The 17,906-nt window shown below is 43.0% G+C and overlaps 1 protein-coding gene across 2 annotated transcripts in view; it reads right to left on the bottom strand.

Annotated features, from left to right (window-relative positions):
• Positions 1-6,954: 6,954 nt before the first annotated feature.
• LOC130528429 (gamma-aminobutyric acid receptor subunit gamma-3) overlaps positions 6,955-17,906 on the bottom strand; it is a 33,158-nt gene continuing 22,206 nt past the window's right edge. Inside the window, exons 4-9 of one of the 2 annotated variants that reach the window (XM_057037779.1) lie at positions 17,656-17,876; positions 15,914-15,996; positions 13,820-13,957; positions 13,575-13,727; positions 11,968-12,167; positions 6,955-11,273 (exon numbers count right to left, since the gene is read on the bottom strand). In XM_057037779.1, the coding sequence (XP_056893759.1) occupies positions 10,995-11,273; positions 11,968-12,167; positions 13,575-13,727; positions 13,820-13,957; positions 15,914-15,996; positions 17,656-17,876 (1,074 nt within the window). In that variant the 3' untranslated portion in view covers positions 6,955-10,994. Of the gene's footprint in view, positions 11,274-11,967; positions 12,168-13,343; positions 13,367-13,574; positions 13,728-13,819; positions 13,958-15,913; positions 15,997-17,655; positions 17,877-17,906 lie in introns of those variants that run through there. The other variant, XM_057037780.1, reaches the window with a different exon arrangement.

Below are 17,906 nucleotides of genomic sequence, written 5' to 3'. Positions count from 1 at the left end.
TCCCTAGGCACAGGTGTGTGTTTGAATGGTGTGTTTGTGTCCTGTGGGGACCTGCCCAGATGTGGACCCAGCTGCCGTGGACCTGATTAGGAAGGAGGTTGATGTAAAGAATCAGAAACCAGCAAATAATTTAAATTTCATTTTGCACGAGAGCAGATTCATTGACCCGCACGACACATTGAGGTTTGATTTTCCTCGACCCAGAACAACACAGAGCTAAACACACCTTTTAAATTAGATGTAACAAAATGACTTCAAAGCCGCGCCATCTTTTCAGAAGACAAACATGGGAGGATGACTCTGTTGTGACAGTTGGCTTCCTGACATCAGCAGCAATGACCAGGTTTTCAACTGTAATATACACTGTTCCAGTTAGCCAGCAAGATTCTGGGCTGTTTCTTAATGCAGGAGTGAGAGAGGCCGCTGTCTCGGCCCAGAAGAGGCAGCTTGATCATGAAAAACAGCTCTGCGCCTCTGTGAATCATGACATCTGTGAATAAAAGGAAATGGCAACACAACCATTAATGAATATTGCAGATTCCCAGTGAGAAGACCCCTTGATCACATGTACAGGATATTCCATCTCCATACTGGTCTTCTGCCCCCCCAAGGAAGTTTAGTAGTAACTAAAGCAGTATTAAATTTAAGGAGGAAACTATTTAAGGAGGAAAATACTCCACCTCTTGGGCCACTATCACAACCAACAACCTGCGTCGGTGCTGAGCCTGGTAAATTGTTTCCATCTTCCATCACCCATGTTTGAAGAAGACAATTGCTGAAGTTTTATTTATGTTTATTGTTTACATAACCTGGGCAATCTTTAAAAGTGTACAAATCAGAAAATGTAAAAAGCATCCTGACAGCACGCAATGATCAGGCCTCACTTGTTATACAAAGAACCAGGAGAGCGTTTCAGGCCAGCAAACAATAAATTATTCTTGCAAGACCAACTCTAAAACGAATTATTGGTGCTGTTGCAAAATTGTTTGCCAGCAACAAAGAGAAGAAAAAGTTTCCATGCGTCAAATGATGACATGAACTGTCCTTTTGTGGCGTGAATATTATCAAGCAATTATAGTTTCTGTTTGTGGATCCACAGTGAAGCCACGAAACCTTCTGTGAAAATCCATCAATGCATCCGGAGAGAGCCAAACCGAATGGATTTAGTTTATCATGACATCAGCGCGCGGCATCAGACGCTTTTCCACTTGGCCGCACAGTTTCGTCTCTCCACGGTTCGACTGGACACGTATCATGAATTCCTGTCTTTTCTCTGAAGCTTCTGGTATAAAACGAACAGTAAAAACCAACATCTATTGGACAAGAGTAAAAAAAGAGTTGTGTTTACATGCTGACGGCGTCACCACAGTTTCAGGACCCCCCATGTCGAAGCGGTACCATGTCAGATGGAAAACCAACACGGCCGCACCGTGTAGAGTCGAACCGCGTGGAGCCAAAACTGTGTAGCCTGGTGGAAAAGCGCCTTATGTCGCATGCTGATGTCATGATAAACTAAATCCATTCGGTTTGGCTCTCTCCGGATGCATTGATGGATTTTCACGGGAGGTTTTGTGGCTTCTGTGTGGATCCACAAACAACAATAATAGCTTCTTGATAATATTCACTGGACAACAAGAAAAAAACATATTCAATTTACGTAGAATGTTAAACACTAGCCTTGTGTTAATTAATAACACATTGGTGTAACATACACACATCTACTTTTCTGTCCCGCAGTCTTCAATCGTGCCAACTTTCTTAAAACGGCGCTGTGAACATCTCCTGTCACTTCCTGTCACCTTCTGTTAAATTTGTTCAAATTGTTCATTTGTTTGACAGCTGCCAAAAGAGTTCTGCCACAAGTTTGTCCAGTTTCGTTCATTAAAGGTAAATTAGTTTTGTAATTTAGACTCATACACTGCATGTGTTTTTGAAGTGTAACTTTGTTTCAAACTGTAAAAATGTTTCATGACTGTTACTTCTCAGCCGCCATAGCTGTGTATATCGAGGTCTGTGGAATTTAGAGGCCAATTCAGCATCCCAAACTGGTCTTTGTGGTCTTCCCACCATCCTTGGTCCATTTCTCCTCTGTGGCAGCTCACATTATCCTGCTGAAAGAGGCCACAGCCATCAGGGGATGTCATTTCCGTGGAAGTGTGTACACAGTGCACAACAGCGCAGGGTACATGTCAAAGGAGCACAGCAGGACCCGACGTGTCTGAGCAGAACATGCACATAGCATCACGCTAACTCTGGCCTCTTGCTTTCTTCCCATAGTGCATCCTGGTACCATGTGTACTTCACATAAATGACCAGGTCACCTTCTTCTGTCGCTCTGTGGTCCAGCTCTGATGCTAGCATACCCATGGTCGGTGCTGTCAGCGGTGGCCAGGGGGCCAGCATGGCCACCCTGACTGGTCTGCAGCTCCATTAGCAACCAACTGTGTTGCCCTGAGTGATCTGGCAACTTTCTATCAGAAGCAAAATTAAATCCTTTAGCAGCATGAGCTAAAGTACCCTCAGTTGGACCACACCCAGCCATCACCTGCCAGTGTCAGACGAGTAGAGAAGTTGCACCCACACAGAAGCGATATGATGATCACTTCCTGTGGAGTTACCATAGCGATGTTAATTAAAGTCTTTAGTCCCAACAAAAAGCTTCTTTGCATTTATACGGCTGCCTGTGAAGGTATTTATCGTTTACTTACAAATAATATCATGGTCAACGCCCACGTTTGTTTGCTATATTATTGAACTGTGACAGCTGACAGGAAGTCGGACTCGGTCGAACAGTCGAATTTCACCGTAAAAGTTTCTCATCTTGTCATGTCTTTTAGAAAGTAACAGGATAATAATGATGCTGGTAGGTGTTGGGTACACTCAATACTTTGTTTGTTGCTATAGGGGATTTCTATTCCATTTTAATTAGATGTGACACCTTTGTTCCTCCTACAATATAAAATTATTCATTAAATCAGTTCATTGTGAATGGATTTGATTTCCTTCTCTGCCCCAGCCGAGGCTAATGCTCTTATTCATTAAGAAGGGATTAAATGAGTGATGCTCTCTGTAATTAAGGACTGAAGTGAGGAAGCTTAAGAGGATTCGTGAAAAAAAGGCTATTTTTTAGAACAAAGACTGATCCGCTTCTCACAGGACGAGATTGAAATAAACACTTCCTGCTTTGATCACGTCAACATTGAGAACTGACCCCATTCATTCCTGTAAAGGAAACGGCACTGTGCATTTAAAGAATACATTTCTTTGTCCTGAAGGTTGTGGATTATTCAGAGGTTGTGATTTGTATTGGCCAAAACAGATGAAAGCAGACCAACTGCTTCATTCTGCGGTCTTGATTATGGATGAGAGCGATCGATGTTGGTCAACAAAGCAGATCGTCACCATTGTGTGATTTCTGATGCTGGATTCTAACAGGACACAGACCGTGGAGTTAAATGAGATGATCCTTTTACAGAATAATTGGATGTCTGACAGATGTCAGAATCATGTCACGTGTGTCAACAGAATATTGATTTCATTGAATTTAATGGCTGATCTGGTTCTTCCCGTCAGTTCTACATCTGCTATGATGCCTCCTTCACTGGATCTGCTCCTGACCCATTCTGGATGTCCCGGCCACCTCAGCTGGCTGATGAGCCCCTATAGTGTCTCTATGGAGGAGCCCAGCTGGCGTCTGTATTCTGACCTGTAAACGGAGAGCGTTACCTTCCACCTCAGCCCTCTCTTCACCACGCCAGGCTGGTACCACGTTCACAGTTGTCTACACTTGAAATCAAGAACCGGGCCGGCCATCCTACTGCTGCTGGGAACCCTGCTCTCAGACTCGATGCTAATTTCTGCTTGTTTTAGTTATCTCGACTTCACCTTTCGGTTCATGTGTCATCATCAGATCATCCGCAAACAGGGACGCAATACTCAGGTAAGCGAACTTTAAACTCTTTGTCATTACGAACAAAACCAGTGACCGATGGACAGTCTGGTGGAGTCCAGCTGGTACTGGCCTTCCAGAACGACACTCGACAATTCAGTTGAACGTAGAGTTTCCTCTTTGTATCGCTTTTCTCAATTTCATTGGCCTCAAATTGCAACTTTAGTCGCACAAACAATGGAGGAAAAAAGACAAAGGTAAATCAATTGCGTGGAATTGGTGGTTCGTTGCTGACTGATTGCACAGAGGGTCAGTGACACGGCCTTTATTCTCTGCAACAAGGAGTTAAAGCAGCTCTTTTCACTGATTACAAAGTTTACTCCGACGTGAAAAGGTAATCAGACGGATCGGCGGGTCAACTGTACGGTGGCAGGGGAACGTTTTAAGTCTTTTGAACTTTTCGGTCCCTTAACGGTTCGCCGCTATCTTCAAATTACGAGCGATAATCATCTGCCCGGCACACACCAGTCAAACAGGACTCATCAGACAACCATTGTGTCCTTGTCAACGAGACAGACAAGAGGTGTGACAGGCGAAGCCACGGCGTCTCTTCCTGGCTGAATCGCAGCTGCGAACCCAACTGATCAAGTCACCCGGCTTGTTACTCCTCTCTCTTTTTAATAATAGTGCATTTGCATATGTATGCCAAAAATATATTACACATTCAATGGATTATTGTTTATAGACATGTAGAAGAAGACTGCAGAAATGGGAGAATCAGATTGTCTAGCATCAACTTAATTGGATTCCTTATCGGGGCATTGTGTGTATGACGAGGCAGAGTACGAGTGTGTGGACTGAAGTCACGGCCCACAAAGAGTCTAAAGGTTAAAAATGTTCCTCAGAATGTCAATGTCTTTCGGTATTCAAAAAAAGGGAAGATTACAGGAAAGTATGTGGGTAAAGGGAACATAGAGCTTGTCGCTTTAGTCCTATCTGACCTACTGAAAAGCTAGTGAAACCATGAATGTACATTTTGGATTGATATTTAATATATATCAAATATATGCACCCAGCAGTAAGCTGCAGGGGGCGTGGCTTCAGTAACCTATAGTAACAGAATCCAATAAAGAAACGAAATTTGCATAAATCTGATTCTTTAACCTCTTCCATTCCTTTTATTACAATTGCAGATCTGAATGATCAAACCCAGTGGATGAATTGGATTTATTGGTGGAAATAAACAGAACTCTTGCATATTTCAGCCATAATGTGTCGCACTGATCAGGTCAAACTCAAAATGACTGTTGCCACGCGTCTCCCATGAGCTCTGGTCAGGTTTGAAAGTTTCACAGCACATATTTTGTACGCAGTACATATAAGAAGAGCTCAGTAAGGGTCGTCTGCCTTGTTATTGCATTTTTGTTACGCGAGACTCAATTTACAGTCCGAGTATGCAGCAATTCCAGACAATGTTGAATTTCTTCAAGTCCAGATATAAAAAGACATGCTATGAGAGAGAGAGAGAGAAAGAGAGAGAGAGTTTGGCCAAATGATCTCAATATTCAAGCATTCCTTTTCATTGTGCATCATTAAGCCAGCTTCATCTTGTACTTAAGGAGATAAAGGTCCCTATTAAGACAAGGGGTGGAGTGGGAGCAGGGAAAGAAATGAGTTTTAAAGGCCAATTCCTAATGCTGAAATTTCAATACTTGTTTCCTGGACATGCCACACCCAAATCCATCATTTCCTCTTACTCTAAACCAAATAATGCTTTACACCCCCCCCCCCCCCTCCCCCCCCACAGTTCATGATTGGCAAGAAAAATTCTGCATTAGTTACTGTTAATCTGACCGCAGAGATGCACAACTGTAATTACCTGCAGGGTCCTCTTCAGTGAATGCAACACCTGAAAACTGCTAGATTTAAAGATGTTTCCCTTCATATCAACCTAAACCATCTAGACTGGTGATGAGTGATGGGATAGATGTCTTTGGTTTTATTGCCAAGCATATTAAATAAATATTTTAAAACATGGCTGCATGCTGACGTCCCCTCTGCTTCTACACAATGATCACAAAAATATTAATAGACATAATAAAGGTGAGTTTTTGGCCGCTTTACAAAATGGCCGCTTTACAAAATGTTTTTAGATGAGTCAGATTCCCATTTCTGCTTGAGCAGATCTGCAATTATCAGAAAGCACAAAGTTACCATGGCAACAAGTAATTCGTAGCGCAGAGCGGGCTTGATGACCAATGCAAGGCTGAAATTGAAATGAGAGAGACTCTTTCGCTGAGATGCTCCTGTGCAGATCCAGACACACACAGTGACACCCCCCCTCCCGGTTTTGAACTGTTTGGATGCCACAGGCTCAACTTTGACCCCTGACTTCCTGCAGACCCATTTCCCTTCTCTGTATTGACCACCTGTTGATGGTGCATGTTTGAGGGCACAGCTCGCAGACACTCACATTCGAGGAGGGGCTGTTGTATGAAAAAATGAGTAAAATCTAGAATTGAAGAGGTTGTAATAAAGACTTATGCTGAGATATACACCTAGCCCTTTATAAAAAATATTAAATATCTAATTCTCTAAATTATTCCATCTAACATCTGCCTATAAATGTACTTCTGACATTATTAACTTTATGGCATTAAATGTACAGATCAGATGGAAATTAATACATCTTTAATTTAATATCAGGAAGGAGCACAACTATTGTCAAGAAAAGGAGTTTTTGTAAATACATACATAATCCAACACCGAGATTATCTTTGTTTCAAAATAAAAAGCAGGGCCAATAGTAATAATAATTAAAAAACGATGTGATTCGTATGCTCAGTATCTGTAAACATGTTTGCTCTGAATGATTCTTATAAACCACATCTGAAATGATAAAAATTGACCTGCAGGAAAGACCGACTCTAAATAGTAATGATTTAATTATAGGCATGAAGTTTTGGGAGGAGAATCTCTACTTTCCACGTGATTTAAATGTTCTGCTGGGGTGGAAAATGAGAATAATTTAGAATTTAGTTTAGAATAATTTCATCACATTGTAATGACCTTTTTCTGAATAAACACTTTAATGTCAATTTATTAAAAAAAGATAGGATAGTCCATTTGTTTTATAGTTCCTTTTAATCCACATGGCTGATAGAAAAAGAACCATGAGTCTGAAAAACAGCACAGCCAACAGAAAAGAGGCGAGAAATGAAAAACAAGCCCACCACCGTGACCCCCCCACCAAGGAACACGACCCCAACACGTGACTGAGAACTGCATGATGCTGAAGCCGTCGATGTGAAAACACAGAGCAGGGAAACTTGCAGCCGCGTGCGCACGTGTGTCCTACAGGACTCAACATAAGGGAAACCAAAGACAATATTTCACTGTTCAACAACACTAGAGGTAACATTAATCAGAGCCGGCGTACAAACCATCTCTACACACTCAAAACCATCTTAAGCAACAGCAATGGATCAGATTTCTACCTTAAATAATCAGGAATTCGTAAACAACAATCTCAGAACACCAGGGAGGCTGCAGCCCAATCAAAAGTCATTACAATAAACTTTTCAAAGGTAAAATCCAGGAAAAAAAGAAAAACAGAGAAGAAAAACTTATTTTAACCACAGTCTGATGAGAAATGTCTTTGGCTTCCTCCAACGCTAACCCACCACATGCGGTCTGGAGTTTGTTGCTGTTGATGGCATCAAACTGTCCATTTTTATTTCACAATCCTTCCAAAAATGCTGCAACTTTCTTGGCGAGAGATTTCTGTAACAGAGGAGCGCCGGGCAAACGCGTCTGGAGTCTTCATATCAGCCCCCTTCACATGCGCCGTCTCTGCCAATGCAGTTCTGATGCTGCCTGAAGCTCCTGTTCACACAAGCTTACACTGGCCTGGGATCAGATCTCAGCCGGACTCCTCTGTTTACAGTGTTTATGGTGCGATGTTTGCACCCCCCCACTCTCCCACCATCTGGCAATTAAATAATACTGAAGAGTTTCAGCGGAAAATTGTGCTTCTCTGTGTTTTTTTGGTCTCATTTTTGTAGGAAAGGAATATCAAAATATGGAAAAGAATCCAGGCAAATGGAATAAACGCACATTGCAAAGGGAAAACAACAAATTAAAGGCACTGAAATTGTTTTGTTTTAATCAGTTCAATGCCAGTCTTTAATATGCCTCTAATAATCTTCAAAATAATCCCAATCTGAGGATAAATCAGCGCTTTCCTGACTTCTGCGGACAGTTTCGAGGTTTATTCAGCCTTGATCCTCAAAGGAGTTCAGTCCCTAAGAAGTCAGATGTCCCTCTCGCTGCTCCGTTGCCTCACATCTGACACCGACCGTAATGTTCTCTGTGACTGTGACAGACAGGACCCAGATACTGGTTCCAGTGACCCCGTCTGGGCAGGGGTCAGCTGTGTCGTCTGTGGATAACGGTTTTACACAGAAACATGTCGGAACGTGTTTCTGGATCTATCAAACAACCCCCCCTCCCCATAAAAACAGACGTAGCACCAATCTGAACATCTTATTGCATCTCCCTCCATCTGGGTGAGAACTGCTCTCAATTCAAACATGGACCATAAATGTCCTAATTTGTCTTGACATTATGGCTGATGAAATGTTATTGTTGTTAAGCGTGACCGCATCTTTTAATAATTCCAAAAAGGCAGAGAGACGGCTGGAATAGTGGAGCCTGCTCATCTACTGTCAGAGACTTTGAGAACTCAATTACCATCGTCAAGGAGACCGTTTACCTGCATCCATGACTACACAGCACGACAGCGAAGCACGTGGAAGATGGTCAAATTTGGAAAAGCAAATGGTTCTTTACTCGGCCCCAAGTAGCAAATAAAAGAATTCAAATGAATACCTCAAAGTGGGATCTCAAACCAAGTCCTCTCGTGGTTACGACTGTGAAGAATCAGCTTTTATTGGAGGTAAAAATGGATACATTATTGCCATCTCAGGACTAGGTGGGCTGCTCTAAGGCAAGTGGTTAATGGCACATCTAACGACACAGAAAATGAAATTATCATATAAATAGCTGAATATTAAAACCATAATTCTGCCTGAGAACACATTATGGTCTCTTTGACTGTAGTTTTTATTTGTAATCACGGAGAACAAAAACAGGAGATCCCAGTTTATCTGCTGCCTTGAGTCATGGACAAATGACAGCCGTTCTCTTTTACTGGCTGCTTCACCATCTGTGCTCGGAGAACAGAAAGCAGCATCGCAGCGAATTAAATGGCCAGAAGAAGAAGCAACTGCCTGACCATTTTTCTGGAGCTGTGCCGCGTCATGTTGTGTCTTCCCTGCAACACTTGAGCTACACGCGTGGCTGCAGTTGTTGCCGCCGACTTCCCCTCAGCAGACGCTCAAACCCCATAAATAAGGAGCCACGTCCAGAACATATTGTATAAAACATATTTGAAGGGAACATTGTGCGCATAAAAGCTGATGGATGCGTACGAACGACTGATTGCACACTGAATCTGTGCTAACACAATAGCATTAAAACTGTAAACAGCAATCCTCGCTTGTAATTACAGTAATTAACACTCGGTACCGTCTTCCTTAACTCTACACGAGAAGCCAAATGGCCTGTAGGCAAAATGATCTGCTCCATTATTGCATTGTTTATACAGATCTAAAAGGGATGTGAAATACAAGCTATAAGGAGAGATGGTGCTGTTATTAAGGACTAGAATGAAGAGTAGCCTTCAATAACAGCGGATCCAAATGAAAGCAAAAGATTCAAAGGCTGAAAAGGAAACAATGCAAAGTCAAGATGTTTACATTAGTCTGTAAGCATAAGAGGTTAAGGTAAAAGAAAAGGTTCCATCCATCATCCACCCACCCACCCGCCCACTCATCCACCCACCCACTCATCCATCCAACCATCCATCCATCCATCATCCACATTCATACCTGAGCACAACACACCCAGACTTCTGTTGCTATGAGGCTACCGTGCTAACCACTATGCTACAGTGACGTATAAATATATAGATACAGCATATTAACTTGGCTATCTCGACTGTCTCTGGAATGTATTTGTATGTTCACCATATTAAAATCTCATTTTTCTGATATATTTATTAGAGCAGATGTAGGATGTCGGCACCATGAGCTACAGAGTTTGCTGTGGTTTGATTTCAACTGCAAATGCGATGTGTGTTCAGGTTATCTGTAATCCTACAGTTATATATATATTTTTTTTTAAATTCCCAAAATATTTTACAAATCATTCTGAAAATCATCCCTAAAAGTGATTAAAAAGTCTAACGTATGGACGTTATTATTTTTATTATTATTATGGATGTATTTGCAGCTCTTTCCTGCCTCGCTGTATGTGTGGTTGACACATTAATCTGATAAACGCATATCTAGTCATAAAGCCGGGTTCTTCTGGTGTGGTAGCGTTTGTTCTGCCGGCAGTTGGCAAAGGAGCCTTCACGTTATTTTATTTATTTTCAAGCTCCAAAGCCAGTCGAATTCACTGACGCCAACAGTGACGTCAAATCTTGTAATGTAAATGAAAAATTCTTCAGTAAATTACATGTTATTGCCTGTGATGCTCCGGTTCCTCTTCTTCCCTAGAAACCAGTTCCTGTCGTGGGGCACTCAGGAGAAATGAGTCGAGTAAACGTGACTTGAAGTGATAAAAAAACAACAACACGTGGTTGTTTCAACAGACGTGTAACTCCCCCAACAAGAAGAGCAATGATCAGCCAAAACCAGCTTCTTGATGTTTTTATAAATCATTTTCCCTGATTATTGTAGCAGACTGAGTCCACCCCCCAGAGGAAGGCACTGTGAGTGGTCCTTGGGTTTTTATTAACCGGTTCTGACGTGTCGGTCTGATCCCTTCATCACAAGTTTTCCTCCCGTTGGGGAAGTGTCGGTGTGGCTTCTTCTTCGTGGTTTCTCAGTTCCTCCTCCTGTGTATCGGAGGGAGGAGATGTTGTGTCGTAGTCTGGAGGGTCTTTCTTCAGGAAACAGCTGGATGTACCGCAGCCAAGAGTCTGTTCTGGTTTATCAAACCGGTCCAGCTTTCCTGTGTGGCCAGGTCCAGCACTGTGCTAAAGGTAGAGGTAGCCTACCCAGTAGACGATGTTAAACAGCAGGAAGGAGGTGGGGAAGAAGACGCGTGAGTACGCGTCCAGCTCCAGTAAGTCTATGTGGACGCGTCCTCTCCTCCACGCGCCTCCTTTACACTCCTCGAAGCAGCAGAAGAAGCTCTGGCAGTCTTTCCCATCCAGACACTCGTACACGCACGTTTCCTCAAAGTCCTGCCAGTACATGGAGTTGTTCAACGTGACGATGCTGTGAGGAGGCTGGACGTCCAGGACAGAATAGGTCTGAGGAGGAGGAGGAGGAGGAGGAGGAGGAGGAGGAGGAAGAGGAGGAGGAGAAGAGGTTTCTGAGTGGTCCTTCACTACACACTGATATATTCAACATATACATAGTCTCATCTAATTAGAAAAAAAATGTCAAAATGTGTATAATCCATTACTTTGATATTCTAATTTTTATTTAAATTTTGGCCTTTAAAGATGCAATGCTGCTATTTCCTTTGGTTTCATCGTTTCACCTTTTAAAACTTTAAATCAGCACAAATCCTACATTGTCAGCTTAAGGATGCTCTTGTTATTGAGTCTTGGGTGTAGTTCACCACTTGTGTCAGGAATTAACACAATTTCCTAGTTTGGTTCATGCACCAATCAGCAAGTCGACGGCTTTAATCTCAAAGGTGTTGCGTAATCCCCTATTCCAGCCCAACATTTACATTCAACTTATGTAAAGTGTTTCTGCAGAGAACACAAGGCCTGTCTGCTATCTTGGACGCTGGTTGTGTTGAGTGCAGGGTCTGGAAATAGCAACAGTCTTATCAGAAGAGCTTCTAAAGGGCAGTGGCACGTCATTTTAAGACTGACATCGCAACAGGAGAACGGCTTTTGGCCAAAAGAACTTACTTGCACACGTGCCTTAATTACAAATGAGATGCAGCTTTTTGCCCTTTTTTTTAAAATATAAGGTGCGTCTTCAACTCACCAGACGTTTGTGTTGCATGCAGCTGGGTCTTCGCGTGCTGTACGAGTAGTAGTTTAACGTTGCATACTCCATCAGGGCGGCAAACACAAACAGGAAGCAGACGGTCACAAACAGGTCCATGGCGGTGACGTAAGACACTCTGGGCAGCGACGTCCTGGCGACGCTACTGAGCGTCGTCATGGTCAGCACGGTCGTTATGCCTACAGGCCGCATATACACACAAAAAGCAGGCTGAGTGCTAACGATCTGTGGACCCAACCCTCTCATTGGGGCTGTAATTCAATCTGATGATCTAATAAAAGTGGCTAACTGTATAAACAATATGTCAACTGGCCATGTGGAATGGACCGGAGGCATGCGCCGAACTGATGTCATGGTACACAACAACCATTAGAAACACATCACCTTCCTGGCATTGCTGTGTTTGGGCCTTACAGTAAACCGTCTGGAACATGCTGCCCGACCCGCCGGTAACGAAGAAACAAATCGGTGCCTTATTTGTGGTACAATCACAATTTCTCCTTGCGCACGTGAGGGTTTCACTCCGCAAGGCACCACAATGCCGACGCGCACTCGAAAAGCCACAAACTGTTTCACTCGGGTTTCCATGGTAACAAGTTTGCCTCATCTATTTCAGGGAGACAATTCAGCCTTTTCTGTTAGCCTCTGCTCGCCACGGTGATTACACCTGCGAACGGTCGGTGCGTTATGCTGCGCAGACAGCAGAGGGTCGGCTGGTAAGAAAGAAAGAAAAAAGTAGCGGGTTCAAAAAGTGGACATTTAAAATAATTGGCTGAAGGGTTGCTATGTACTCTCTCCATCCATCTCCGTCCATTCTAAGATTACTTTTAAGGTGCTTCACATCTTTAACCCTTCCTGCAGCCCAATGCCTCAGCTCCTATACAGTAGTGGCCACAGTGGTTAGGAGCTCCAAAAAGTTGCATTCATTAGTCAGAAGGAGCTTTATTTTAATGGCCAATGCAGGAAAAACAGCCAAAACCAAATTTTATTAAATTAAATGTAATATTAATTCTGTCCAAGTCTATAAATATTCAATATAAATGGAACCTGTGAAACATGGAGCTTAACCATCATCATATAAACAACAACAATCAACATATTGTGTTCTACGCATGTAGTAAAAGGATTTCTATCAAACTGTGCAGTGAAAAGATAAAATGTACTTAGCAAATGTGCAACTATTGAATTTTGAAAAACCAAAAAGCTGATCATGCGAACACTAGAAATGACAGGATTTAATATTCTGGGACTTAAACTAAATGCAGACACTGAGAAACATGTGAAGAATCAACCGAATGTAAACGGAGATTGAAAAAACAAGACAAACCAAAAGAAAAATGGATGTAATCAATTACCTTCAGTGAAATGATCCACAGGACTGCACAAGAACAAATAGAGAGCGTGTGCAAAAGAGGGGAAAAAGCATAATAAAACACACAAAAGCAGGTGGAGTGACTCGAGTTAAGCGGCAGACAAATATCCATGCGGCTTAGCTAACAGCATGTACAGACAAAACATATTCACTGATATGGTTAAAAAGCAGGACGTGTCCTGATGTGGACAGTTCTGGACCAGCGGGGCCGTACCTAAAGCTGTCCTGGCTGGCGTGGCGTCTTTTTTGATCCAGAAGGACACCCAGGAGAGGACCACGGTAAGGATGCAGGGGATGTAGGTCTGGATGGTGAAGTAGCCCATCCTTCTGCTCAGGTCAAAGTAAACGGTCATTAGCACGTAGTCACCTGTGGGGGGACATGAAAAAAAATGAACAAATTCCATCTGATGTCACAAAGTGCAGCAGCGTTATGAGCTGTGTGCCACCGACGGCCCCCACCTGATGTCGTCTTAATTATGTCTGTCGTATTTCTCAGGCCCATGAAATCAAACTGGTAGAGGCGCCAGGACTTCTGGTCAGCTGCCTCCACAGAGTTCTTCCTCCACTTGTAAATCATCTCATCTCGTGGGTACCCATCTGCAATTACAGACAGCGTGTGTGTCTGATTGTTGTGAGACCCTCGGTGCACATCATAATGATGGATTTTCCACGCAGGCAGCCCTTAACGCTAGCAGCAGTAAAATGTGTCTTTTGTTGGAGGCTAGCTAATGAAAAGAGGGTCTGAGAGGGAGACAGAGGCAGAATCACAGCGGATTAAATGAAAGCTTAAGTTCAGCGAGTCACTGATTCCATCTTGATGTCGGGCCTGACCTTCACACGATGCCTTCGGAGACTGGATGTGCTCTTAAAAATTGATCACGTCGGGTTAATGACGACTTAATAACGGCGCCGCGCACCTCGCTGCAGCACTGGCTTTGGTAAATGTTGTCCTAAACAGCCACATAATCATTTATACAGAAAAGCTAACAAATTTATTATGGTGGCTGATAGCAATTTTATGTAATAGGCTTTCAATTAAGAAAAACATTAACTGTGAGGGAAGAGGTTCTCTGAATGGCTAATTGTTTTCAAACATGCTTGATGAATGGCTTCCATTAACATTTGCCACATTCTCTCATTTGATACTAATGATGTCATTAAAGATTTAGCAGTCGGACTGAAGGAGTTCAACAAATAACAGCTCACAATTGCAGATACCAACTTTTAATCAAATGAAGGGCTGAGAAGCAGAGGGTTCTCGGTTCAAGACCCCGAGTAGATGTGCTGGTAGCAGGTGGCAGCAGGTGGAGGTGCCAGGACCCCCCCAGGGTATACTTGAACCCCCAAAATGTTCACATAGTGCCTTGTGATCTTGACGCTTTTATCTCTTTTGGATGAAGGCACAGGGATGGTGCTGGAGGCCATTCTAGCACGGTTGGGTGCACCGCTGGATGAGTGAGCAATTGAGGGTTTGGTACCTTGCTCAAAGGTACCTTGGCATTTCTCTGAAGAACACCTTCCATGCTTTGTCGCACCCGGTCTTGAACCGAGAACCCTCAGCTTCTCAGGCCAGTCCTCAACAACTATCCAACCAACTATCTGTCAGCATGTCTGTCTATCTATCTAACTATCCATCCATCCTTATAGATAGATAGATAGATAGATAGATAGATAGATAGATAGATAGATAGATAGATAGATAGATAGATAGATAGATAGATAGATAGATAGATAGATAGATAGATAGATAGATACTGTACTGTACTGTACTGTACTATACTATACTATACTATACTATGGACGATAGTCACAATATGCATCAAAATGACCTGGCAGAGGCCTGAGCTCAACCACTGTTACATTGATTTACCATCTAAATTTGGTTATTTTATAGATTTAGTTTTGCGTATAATATAATGCTTCCATGTGAATTCAGTAATGAGCAACCAGACGCTCATCCAACACTGGAACTTAAATAACTGCATCTCTTTCAAGTGCTGGAGAACAATGACTTGACATAGTTGTTGGACATAGGCATAATATCCAGCGGATCCTGACAGCACATCGTTGTTTATGGCAACAGAAACATGTAACAAACAAACAAATAAACAAAAGGCTCAAATTTGCATATTTATAATTGCATTGATGAGAAGCTTGACTGAAACGTGAGATTAAAAAATGGGCTTTGATTGCAAGATAAGAAAATATTAAAATGTCGAAAGAAAGAAATCAAGTTTTTATTTGTGTCCAACGGCGTAGTATGTACACTTCCTATAGCACATCTGAGTCTGCGCTTTCAATTCCATATCTTCACTGTGCATTTAATTATTCTGCTCCCTCAGAAAACTAATTTCGGATGATAAGGAGCTCTTACTTAATCAGAAAACCAGATAGGTTGCCGTGGAAACCAACTTCCTGTCCGATGACGTCCTTAGGTGAAGGGATGGGTTTGATTGACAGAAGGCGCGCTGCTTATTATGCTTAACTGTTCTGGGATCCATTCACTCACACCTCAGATTAAACACGGCAGCATGATTCGTTCTATACACTCACAGCTGGAGAAGACCAGAGGACACGAGTGCTCGTCCATCGGAAAGTTGTGCAGCTGCAGCTGGCACTCGGCATTGATGGTCAGCCTGGAGAGTCCAATCACACAAAAACACACACTCCTGTCAGCGCCTGTTGGCTCTGTGGGATTCAAGGGAGTTTTTGAGGTGAAAATAATCTGTACACGGAGGGAAAAGGGTTATTAGCCAATTATTCATTTTTTCACGAGCGCTTCCACCCAACATAGGGACCACGAAGAATTTACCCTTTAAACATTTTTATACAGTTTCATTTTTATGCCGTTACCTTCGCAGCAGATTTAACCGGACAGAAAACAGCTATTCCATCTGTTTCTTGAGTCTTTAGCCTCAAACCCAGACATAAAAACAATAAATATCAATAAGACGACCTTATGTCCTAAACTAAAGCTAAATCCTAAGCTTGCTGCCACGAACACTGTCCAATATCAGCTGGTGAGGAGGTGATTATTGAAAGGTGAAAGCGTCCTGCTGATGGATCGGACACGAACCCAACAGTAAAACCTTTGGATGCTTGTACGACTGGTGACGCACCGTAAAGGCCGCTGAGACAAACAAAGATAAACGGCCACTTTCTCACACTGGACAAGAGTGAAGCCGGTAAAGTGCAGGAGTGTTTGTGACGGTAGCGTGTGTGTGACAGCCCTGAAGTGCCACGGACGACAGATGTGAGACAAATTCACATAATTAATGGATGTTGCCCCTCTTCGCTGCCGGCAGGGATACGGACGCTTGGCTGTAGCAAAGGTCAGGCTTCCGAGGGTGTAGTGGAGCCAACAGGAGCATCACAATGAAGGTAGGAAACAGCCGTGCAGGACATGTGGGCAGTGGAGGAGAACCCCCATGAGGAAGAAGAGATATTTGGGCCGTAGGTGAGATGATTCATTGCAACCGTTCTCTGCTAGTTAGCCCCTGTCACTCGCCACCTACCAGGAAAAACTTATACAACAACTCAAGGAGCTCATAATGTAGCAACCTTGCGGCATCAGTATAAGTATCATATACTCAGCAGGCCAGTGAAGAGCCGGTCTGTGATGTCATCATTATCTACAGCTCTATTTCACCATCAGGACAGGAACGACAGAGTCTGGCAGATGACAGGTGAGTCTGGGTCTCCTCAGGTAAGCACTAGCAGCCTCTGGGCGAAGGTAAACCACGCATGACGACGTATTACTAGCACAATCTTCAAAGCTCGTTAAAGCACTGAAAGGGGACAATATGATGCACGAAGGAGGGGCCCGATATCACAAAATGTCATCTCTGTTTACTGCAGCCAAGTCATTGCACAATTAATACCAGCTGGCATTTGATTGTCTCTCTGCCGGGCCATAAACGGATATTACTCCTCAAAGTTTGCACGTTCCCGAGCGCTGGAAGTCAACACAAGCGGCTGAGGGAGCATCCAAACGGGGTTTGTTTGGAAGTTGACTCGCTCGCAGGAAACAGGGAGTGCGGGTCGTCACGTTTCCGCGTCAACGCGCTACAGACTTTTAAACCAGTTTCCAAAAAACAAACCATTGAGTCGAGTAAAACGAGAGATACCTCATCAATTTCTACAGGAAGGAGACATTTATATTAATGAACAGGCAATTTGTGTGAAGACATAAATTAATTATATCAACAAAATATCCATTCAGTGACTGCATGCTAACTTTTCTCTGCTGAATCCATGATTCTTTTGGCTTAGAGTGGAAAAGCAGTTGAATTTACCTCAAGGTGTAAAGAATCTTCCCATCGTTCCATATTCTCAGCAGCTGGTTGGGCATTGTAATCCAGTGGGAATCTGCTGTCTTGGAGTTCCTGAAGATGGTGTCAGGCAGCCAAATCAGTCCAACCATGTTGCTGTTCAGAGTTAGTAGCTTCATGGTGCTGTTGTATCTGAGACGGCTGTCTGTCCACGTCTGGGCGAAGATGATGTCAATTTGATATTCCTGAAAGACACAATTCCAATGATTGATTTT

The sequence above is a fragment of the Takifugu flavidus genome, chromosome 7 (genome assembly GCF_003711565.1).
Source record: "Takifugu flavidus isolate HTHZ2018 chromosome 7, ASM371156v2, whole genome shotgun sequence".
Lineage (NCBI taxonomy): Eukaryota > Metazoa > Chordata > Actinopteri > Tetraodontiformes > Tetraodontidae > Takifugu > Takifugu flavidus.
Note: the sequence above shows the minus strand (reverse complement) of the source record. Positions and strands in the feature narration are given on the sequence as shown.